The following is a 9825-nucleotide window of genomic DNA, read 5'->3' on the forward strand; positions in this document are numbered from 1 at the left end:
CTCCTCCTCCTCCTCCTCCTCCTGTATGAAATATATATGCAATTTCAGTCAAAATCCTGTGGAAACAATTCTACAATTGATCATCAGTAGATTACTGTAGTCCCTCTGAGTGCACCTCCAGCGCTGGGTGCACATTTATGACTGAGCAAACCTAAAGTATAAATGTCCTGGAGAAATTCCATGAATGGAAGGTGTGTGTGTGTGAGAGAAATGCTGAACGTGTGAATAGAATGAGTGGTCTGTAGGTGGACCAAGTGTGTGAACAATATAGAGATGTATGGATAGACGAAGCTTATATATGAACAGATTGAATGTGTATGAATAGGCCAAGTTTGTGAGCAGACCAATAATTTTGTGAATGAAATGAATAATTGGGTGGGCATAGTGTAAAAATGACGTGGTTGTAGAATGTGTCAGGGAAATAATATGTGAATGGAATTTATGATTGCAGTTGTGTGTGAGAATGGAATGAATGATTGCAGTAGTGTGTGAGAATGGAATGAATGATTGCAGTAGTGCGTGAGAATGGAATGAATGAGTTCAGTAGTGTGTGGATGAAATCAATGAGTGCCGTGGTCACCACTGTGTGTGAATGAAATAAGTGAGTGAATAGTGTGTGGGAATTGAATAAATGAGTGATTGTTTGTTTTAGTAGAGGTTTAACGGTGCTCGCAACTGCATAAGGTCATATGAGCGCCATAAATGAGTGCAATAGTATGTGAGAATGGAATAAATGAGTGCAACAGTGTAAGAATGGAATAAAAAATGAGTGCAGTAGTGTGTGAATGGAATAAACGAGTGCAATATTGTAAGAATGGAATAAATGAAGTTTAATAGTGTGAGAATGAAATTAGTGAGTGCTATAGTGTGTGAATGGAATTAATGAGTGCAATAATGTAAGAATGGAATAAATGAGTGCAATAATATATGACGTGAATGGAAAGCATGAATGCAAGTGTTTGAATGAAGTGAATGTATGAGGGAAGCGAAAGTGTTCGGATATCTGGAAAAGAGTTCCAGATGAGACTTTAGATTTGTCGATCCTTTTGAATTTCAGCCATCAGCTATGAGTCTGTCGGCTACAGCGAAAGTCTGGTGGAGTTCCTCATGGATAGGTTGAAGAGCAAATCGAGTCATGTAAAATTTAAGGTCAGTTTTTCAATGGTGTCTGTCTTGTCATAAATTAAAAGTGGGGGAGTTTTTTTTTTTAATGCGGTCAGTTCATTACGGTTGTTTTGGGGGGATTTTTATCTTGATGAGGTGAAGGGCTAAAACTCCAATGGCCGCTGGATTGGAAAAGTAAGCCTGATTGAGGTCGTTCATTAATACTTTGAGCCCTGACATCCTGAGGCTACCATGCCCCTCTGCCTGAGCTCCTGAGCGATAGATATTACTAGCATCCATAAGACCATCAGAACCACTTTCCATATCCCACTCAGAGTAGTCCTCTTCATTACCAGCATCTAATTCAGAAAGATCTTAAAAATAATCTATAGCATCCTGTGTAGTAAACACAGTTTTCCGTGTGCATTTTGTCCCAGGCTGGCCGGGTTGGAGATAAGGTCTCGCTCATTGGTGTACCGGTGGCTAGGCATACGGGCAGTTTCACGCGCCACCGGTAGATCTACGGTGCTCACACACACACACGTGCACACACACACGTGCGCGCACGCACACACACACAAACACACACACACACACACACACATACACACACACACACACACACTCACACTTTTTCTTTTTGGAAACATTTCTGTGAATAACCCCTTCCCCCCCTTTCAATCTTTCTGTCTCTCTCATCTAACTCTAACTCCCTCCCACCTCCCCTCCTCTTGTATTTTGCGGTGTGTGCTCAGGTCCTGAAGGTTGTCCAGCACCTGTGTGAGCACGGCAGTCCTCAGGTCAAGCTGGGTCTGCGCAAGTCATGTGACCTGATCAAAGAATGCACCAGTGAGTAGTCTCACGAATTACCACATCTCCATTCACTAAGATCACTTGTTTGTGGACTGTCGTCCCATTAGTAATTCACCTCAGACACGTTTATTGGTGGTCTATCATCATTAAGCATTGCTGTAAGCTGACAAAACGCCTTTTTTTCTTCAGAGCAGTTTAGAGAAAAAGAGGTCTTTTGTCAGTGTAATCATTTAGAAATAGAGTAATTTCGAAATTTAAATTCTAATTTATTCAAAAACTAGTCGCAGTTTAAATTTCCTGGATATTTTCACACAAGTAGGGTAACTGATCAGGCTTTCGATTTAGCAAATAAAAAATTTTGGCACCAAAATGAAAAAAGGCGTTTTTTTCAGCTTACGGCAGAGCAGAACTTATTTGTAAGCGCACTACCTCGCAATTAGTAAATTCACAATGTGCATCTTAGTGAATTGTCATCCTATTGCTAATTCATACATGCTAATATAATGTAAAAAAAAATGTTCACAAACAAATATTTTACAACATAGATGGAACAGTGTAGAATTCATTCCTTTGATCTCCCCTATTTTCATCCTATGTTTCAGAATTTGGAGGACCACCGCATCCCATTCATGGGAATGTACCCTACACTATGGTCCGCAAGTTAGCCCAGGTTTGATTTACCAGACGCTTAATAAAGGAAGTGTGAAGCATTGTGGTGAAATCAGGCGCTCTTCGAAATAATACAATTTGTAAAAATCAACATTTTCCACCCTTTTGGCAATTTTTATCGCCTTTTTATGTCCACTTTCAAACATATTCCTGCTTGGATTTTACTGGAAAATGCTGATCAAAGGCACAGAAATTGAAAATTTGTAGTTTCCAAAGACACTTTAACTTTGGAAGTCACCAAACTTTGGTGGCTATTTTCTCGTAAATTTAACTCTGACACAAGGCTCTATTCAAGACAGATGGTTAGACAGGCTTTAAGATTTTATACCAATAACTCCATAAGACCAAAAAAATGATGAGTGCCTGATCCCATGGTGTCATGACACGAATGTTCTTGTCAACACGTGCACATTTTCTCATAACCTGCTTTAACCTTTTTCTGTTCACATTCTATGCCAACAATGGCCCCCCCATTTGTTCATTTTGCTGTTCACTTTCTTTTGTGCTTTATGGAAGTGAAAGTAAAATCTGACTGCTGGCACTGGCTCTTACCTGTTTTCTGTGCAAGAAATGACTATTGAAATCTCTCTTCATGTAAGAGCAGCAATTGGCACCAAGTCATGCCTGCATTTCATGGAGAATATCATGGTTTGGCCACCTGTTACGAATGTCACATAGCCAGCCAGCCAGCCTAGAGAGCCCATAACACCAAGCACTCATGCTGTAGAAGAAGTGGAAAGCAATGCAAAAGATGGATTGAGGGAGTCAAGGAAACCCTGAGAAATTATAATATCCGAAATGAAAGAGCAGCAGAGCTGGCCTACCGTTGAAAACTGCATCTCCATTCTACGCTTAATGGCAACAGAGGATGAAGAAGTAAAAGTAAAGTAATCTATCTTCACGATAGCCGAGCTGGGAGAAACAAAAGGCAGTCCGGCTGCTTTTAGTCTGGTTGAGCTCTGGGGCAGTTTGTTTTTCCAAGCTGATTTTTGCGCCTGTTTGAACTTCAAAGAGTTCCCCCCCCAAAAAAACAACAAAAAACAAAAAAAAATGTTTCATGTTTCGTCATGTATGACATCTTTTTTTCCTTCTCCATTTTCAAAACTATTCACATCTTGTACATCTTGCAACCTCTCATGTAAACAACTCTTTACATCCATGAAACATACATCCAACACAATTTACCTATACCTAGATGATAGGCGGAAACACCATACTGTACCCTTGTCAGACACAAACTGCGCAATATAGCCACAATATATGGGTTGTTGGAGAGTGCCACTTGCAAACCCTACTTCTGTTCTTTCCCTATGCTCTTGTTGTCTGTCTTGCCTTACTCGATAGCACTAAAGACTAAAGGACAGATAGTGTGTCATCTCTTCCCCCTCCTGTGGGTAAACAGAGAGTGCTATTTACAGGCTGTACTTCTGTTCTGTCCCTCTGTTGTTGCTGTCTGTTTGTCTGGCTTCTGACCCCAGCACAAATGGACAGTTATTTTGTCAGTGTGCTTCTCTCAACTTTGTCTAAAACTTTTCAGCCTTCTGAAACTGTGGGTGGTTGGCGGGGGCTCTGGTGTGGGTTGCTCCTTCTTTACCATCAAACATTCGTCGTCTTTATCTCTCATCATGACTCTCCTCCTTCTTTGTTGTGCTTGTTACTCTCTTGGAATACCACTGTCAAAGATTGTCGTCTTTACCTCTCCTCCTTTTTTGTTGTTTTGTCGTACTTGTTACTCTCTTGGAATACCTCTATCTTTGGGACTTATATGACCTAACCGTGTTGCAAGTGCCATAAAAAGCTTACTAGAACCTAAAAAAAACTCCTTTTAATACAAAATCTGTTTGTGGGTGATTGGAGGGCGCCACTCTGGTGTGGTTTGCTCCTTATTTCCAATCAAACATCTATCGTTCTCCTCTCCCCTCCTTTTTTTTGGTGCTTGTTATTTATTTTCTTGTAACACCTCTAATCTTTGGCACTCGTATATAATATAATTATGTATGCCCTTATTATGTTGCAAGTGCTGTAAAACTCTTACTAAAACTGAACTAAAAAACCACAAACAATTATTATTAAGATGAAGATTTCTATGATGTTCCCAGGAAGTGTGTGCCGAGTTGTACAACATGGACCCACTGACCATCAAGTCGATGCCACAGGATCTCAGCCAGGAGCCTAAATACGGTACCGTTGTCCGCCCCGAGCTCTTTGTGTCAGTCTGCGATACACATGTGATATGTCGTTTGTGTGTGCCGCTGGTACACGTGTACTGTTTCAGTATGTATTTGTGTGTAATTCAACAGGTCCTGGGTTTGAACCCTGACAGTGACAAAAAGTTTTCTTTTCTAAGATTTTCTCTTTTCACCTCCTTTCCTTTTTTTGTGTTTGTTACTCTCTTGTAAAACCCTCCGGGGCAGTGCCACTTACTGTAGTGTCTTTAGGCCATTCCCACAGAGGGGACATTTCTCGTTTAAGCATAGTAGAATTGTAAATGGGCTGACTCATGTCACGCTCATAACTGTGCCTGATCTACTACAGGGAACTGCTGCTTTTTCTTTCCTGATCCTTACTATTGTCATTTTCCTCTTCTTCTTTTGTATGCTTGTCACTCTCTTGTGACGTGCTATTTCCGGAGTGCCTTGATAGTCGAAGCAGACCTTGTGCTGTTGAAGCTAGAGAGGTGAGCAGTCTAAGTCTGATTCCCTGTATTCTCTGTTGACACCCACCCCTTGGCGCTCATATGACCTTGTGCAGTTACGAGCGCCGTAAAACCCTCTACTATTAAAAAAAAAAAAAACTCTCTTGTAACACCTCTAGTCTTCGGCACTTATATGACCTTATTGTGTTGCAAGTGCTGTAAAACTCTTACAAAAGGGCTGTAAACTCTGACAAAAAACGAAACAAATCAGTGTGATTTCTCTGTTCTCTCAGGTGGCCTAGGCTCGTCCAGGACCGGGGGAGCGATCCAAGGCTTTGGCAACTCTCCCATCGTGCCAACTAGTGAGTACTTTGTTCTAGCCCGAGTGTGGCCCTCCGAAAGAAAAAACATGTCAGAGGCGCTAATTTTCTGGAGAAATCAGGAAAGTGGGTTGTTGGTTGGTTGGTGGGTGCTCTGGTGTGATTTGCTCCTTCTTTCCTTCCTACTAAACATCTATTGACCTTATCTCTCCTCCTTAGTTGTTTTTTTTTTTGGGTGGGGGAGGGTTGTTATTCTCTGATGACACTTCTAATCTTCGGCACTTAATTGTTTTGCAAGTGCTGTAAAACTTCTACTGAAACAAAAGTCTTGAAATCCGGATTTCTGAGGTTGTATGGCCTTTGATGTAAAAATTATTTTTGTATATAGTGTTGTGAAATGTTCCTGTTTATGCATTTATTTATATTTTTAGTCTCTTTGTGCGTGCCATATTGCTCTTTTTATTAAAATAGTCTTGATATAAGATACATATATGAGTAAATTTTGAGTCCCTGCTCTCACGTTTACTCAGGGTCCGAAAAGCTCAGGATTTTTATTTGTCCTCATTTGGCACCTCTGTAGTTTGTCTGTTGGTGTCTGAGTCTTTAGTGCCATCGCATTTTATGATTGGTTTGGTTTGTCAGCACAATTTTTTTAACTACATAAATTGCTCTTGGCGCAATTTAACCTGTAATGGACTTTTGAGTTATTTATACCACAGATATCATAGTAGTCATTATAAGTTATTTATAGCTCAGATTTCGATGGTGGGTGGTTGGTGGATGCTCTCGTGGGGTTAGCGCCTTGTTTCCCATCAGTCATCTATCGTCCTTGTCTCTGCTCCTTCTTTTCTTTATGTGTTACTTTCCAGTAAGTAACACCTCTAATCTTCGGCATTTATATTATGAAGTATTTGTTTTGCAAGTACCGTAAAATTTTTACCTACTTACTTTTACTTTTTTACTGTCATGTGTGTTCCTGAGACTAAAGGTTGTTTGTGGGTGGTTGGCAGGTGCTCTCTGGTGTGGTTTGCTCCTTCTTTCCTATCAAACATTTATCGTCCTTTTCTCTCCTTAAAGTAGGTAAAAGTCGGAAAACATTTACCTAATAAAGATATCGACGTTGGTTAATAGAGAGAGAGAGGAGAGATATTTCTTGTGCTGTTTACTGAGTGTAACTGTTCTGTGATGTCTTTTCTTTTCAGAGGGTCTAGGGGAAACCATCCTTGGAGGCATAGAAAAACTGGGGGCCAAAATCTCAGAGACCTCGGAGGATCGCCAGGCCGCTCTTTTGGCTCGACTTGATCTCAGGTGTGGTAACTCTTTGTTCTCCCAATACCAGAAAGGTTTGTGTCAGCACTTCGTCTGAGGTGATTTCTTTTTAGTCCCTGTTGTATAGTGAAGGCTTTTGACTGGACTTGATATGAGGTGACCGTTTGTTTTTTTTTGGTCATTGTGGTAGAAATGTTTATGACAGGGCTTGATTTGAGGAACGGGTGGTTTGCGGGTGTTGTGGTATGGTTTGCTCCTTCTTTCCTATCAAACATCTGTTGTCATAATCTGTCCTCCTTTTTTGTGTTTGTTACTCGCTTGTAACACTTCTAATCTTCGACAGTTATATGACGTTATTCTGTTGCAAGTGCCGTAAAACTCTTACTAAATCAGGAGACTAATTTCCTGACTCTGTCAGAAATGCTTTTATGACACGACTCGATAGGGGGTGACTTTCTTGTTACTATCATGTCATGAAAGCTTGCAGCATGTATTATTTACTTATTCTGTTCCGATCCAGCGGCCATCTGAGCTGCAGCCCTTCAAAAAAGAATTTTCAGGTTTTTAAGTATGGGCTGTATTCAGTTACATGTACAGTCGAACCTGTGTAAAACGGCCACCCATTGTCATGGGGAAAAGTGGCCGTATAAGACAGGTGGCCGTCTTAGGCAGGACTGATCAAGACGAAGATAACAAACCATTCCTTCCTGAGGTCCCAACCGAAGGTTGCAGCATTGTGGTTGTTGTTTACTTTGGTTTTGTTTTTGTTTGCTTTTTTATTTTGTTGCTCATTTGTGCAAGGCTGACAATAAAACGAAATGTGTCAGACGAGTAAGACCAAGTGCCATGTTTAAACAAACATATGGGTCGCCACCACTCGACCCGGAGAACGAGCAACGTTTCTGTCTCAAGTTCACGTTGACGTCCATTGTTACTTTGTTACAGACTGGGTAAACAGCGACCACTCATCTCACTAACGATTTGTGTATGAGTTCTGGGTGTGGCTTATGGGTTATGAGGAACCACACGCTTACGATAGCTTACTTCATTAGCAGCTGAAAATGTGTTACCTATTAGTCAACAGTGGGAAGGGCCAACGCAACATGATCAGCTGGAGGGACTACCTAACTGCAACGACAGGTGATTGGATTATGACAGCTCGCCCACAACACCAGGGGCAAATGCATGATTTATGGCAAAATGTAATGGAGTCACTAAAGTGGCCGTCTAAGACGGGGGTTATTGTTTGGTGTTATAGGGGTTGTGTGTTGAATTATAGTGGCCGTGGCCGCGTTGGACATGTGACCATTTTACACAGTGAAATTATATAATAAAAACGCAAGGGGGAGAATGGAAAGTGGCCGTTTGTACTGGTGGCCGTCTTATAGAGGTGGCCGTCATGGCAGGTTTGACTGTAGTTGTAGCAGAAAAGGAAATGTATGAACTTCCCAGTGTTTGTTTCACCACGGATGTGATTTACTGAAATGCAGAGAACATGTAGTGAAAAGAATCGGACAGAAATCTCAGTTCAGTCAGAGTAGCTCTCCGTTTTCGAGTTCAGCAAGATGATTGAGTTAGTTGGTTGTCGAATATTAGTTATAATGCGTGTTTGAGTTCAGTGATGTTTGTTTCCCTTCTTTCCAAATTTCTCAGTGTCTGTTTTCCTGTGGATGTAGTTTACTGAAATGCAGAGAACCCATAGTGAAAAGAACCGGACGGAAATCTCTGTTCAATTTGAGTAGTTCTTCATTTTGGAGTTCAGCACGATGATTGAGCTAGTTGGTTGAGGAATTTTAGTTATAACTAAGCGTGTTTGAGTTTAGTAGTGTTTGTCTTTTCTTCTGTCCAGTGGCTCCACCGTCAATTATCAACCACCGGTTGTGAGCCTCCCAGAGTCTGCAGAGACCACGTCGTCGACATCATCCGCAGAGCCAGAGCAAGCAGGAAGTGGGAAAAGACAAGTTCAGGGTACGTTGTCTCCTGAGTTAGCTGACTGGACAATTATGAAAGATTGGGATCGATAAACTAGAGGCAATGGAAATGTGGATTCTTTGGATCCGGCTGAGAATTTAGTGGAAAGGTCAAGAAATTGGATGAGGTTGAGTTGAAAGCAGCGAGTGTGGGCATGGCACTAGTGAAAACAATTAGGATGTCTCAGTTGACTTTAATGTTTTGAACATTTTGTTCTTCTTAAACAGTGGCTAAAGAGGCAGAGGTAGACCTAGAATAAGTTGCTTAGAGAACTTGAACAGATGGTCAAGAGGAGAAGATAAGGGTTACACCGATAAGAAGGGAGAAGAAAAAGATGAAAAAGAAGAAGAAGAAGAAGAAGAAGAAGAAGAAGAAGAAGAAGAAGAAGAAGAAGAAGAAGAAGAAGAAGAAGAAGAATAGAATAGGTCTAGTAACAAGTTTAATCCAGTATTTAGGTAACTTTCTGGTATAAAGAGATATTAAATTACTACAGAAGTTTTCTATGCCTGATGATTTGAGTGATAAGGGGAACATTGAGGAAGCGTTGAGTGAAGTGATCTTTGAATATGTTGGGTGAAATTGTGAAGGAAACTTTGAGTGATGTGGTAAGGGAAACACTGAGTGATGTGGTAAGGGAAACATTTAGTGATGTGGTAAGGGAAACATTTAGTGATGTGATAAGAGAAACATTTAGTGAAATGGTAAGGGAAACATTTAGTGAAATGGTAAGGGAAACACTGAGTGATGTGGTAAGAGAAATATTGAGTGGTGTGGTAAGAGAGACATTGAGTGATGTGGTAAGAGAGACATTGAGTGATGTGGTAAGAGAGACATTGAGTGGTGTGGTAAGAGAGACATTGAGTGGTGTGGTAAGAGAGACATTGAGTGATGTGGTAAGAGGAACATTGAGTGATGTGGTAAGAGAGACATTGAGTGGTGTAGTAAGAGGAACATTGAGTGATGTGGTAAGAGAGACATTGAGTGGTGTAGTAAGAGGAACATTGAGTGATGTGGTAAGAGGAACATTGAGTGATGTGGTAAGAG

General features: G+C 40.9%; 1 protein-coding gene across 1 annotated transcript in view; it reads left to right on the top strand.

The window, feature by feature from the left end:
• The window catches only part of LOC101859941 (AP-4 complex accessory subunit Tepsin), a 21958-nt gene that overhangs the window by 5558 nt on the left and 6575 nt on the right, over positions 1–9825 (top strand). The window contains exons 3-9 of the mRNA XM_005100489.3: positions 1058–1149; positions 1860–1953; positions 2520–2587; positions 4686–4767; positions 5515–5583; positions 6744–6849; positions 8660–8778. Of these exons, the coding sequence (XP_005100546.1) occupies positions 1058–1149; positions 1860–1953; positions 2520–2587; positions 4686–4767; positions 5515–5583; positions 6744–6849; positions 8660–8778 (630 nt within the window). The remainder of the gene's footprint in view (positions 1–1057; positions 1150–1859; positions 1954–2519; positions 2588–4685; positions 4768–5514; positions 5584–6743; positions 6850–8659; positions 8779–9825) is intronic.

The sequence above is a fragment of the Aplysia californica genome, unplaced genomic scaffold (assembly GCF_000002075.1).
Source record: "Aplysia californica isolate F4 #8 unplaced genomic scaffold, AplCal3.0 scaffold00249, whole genome shotgun sequence".
Lineage (NCBI taxonomy): Eukaryota > Metazoa > Mollusca > Gastropoda > Aplysiida > Aplysiidae > Aplysia > Aplysia californica.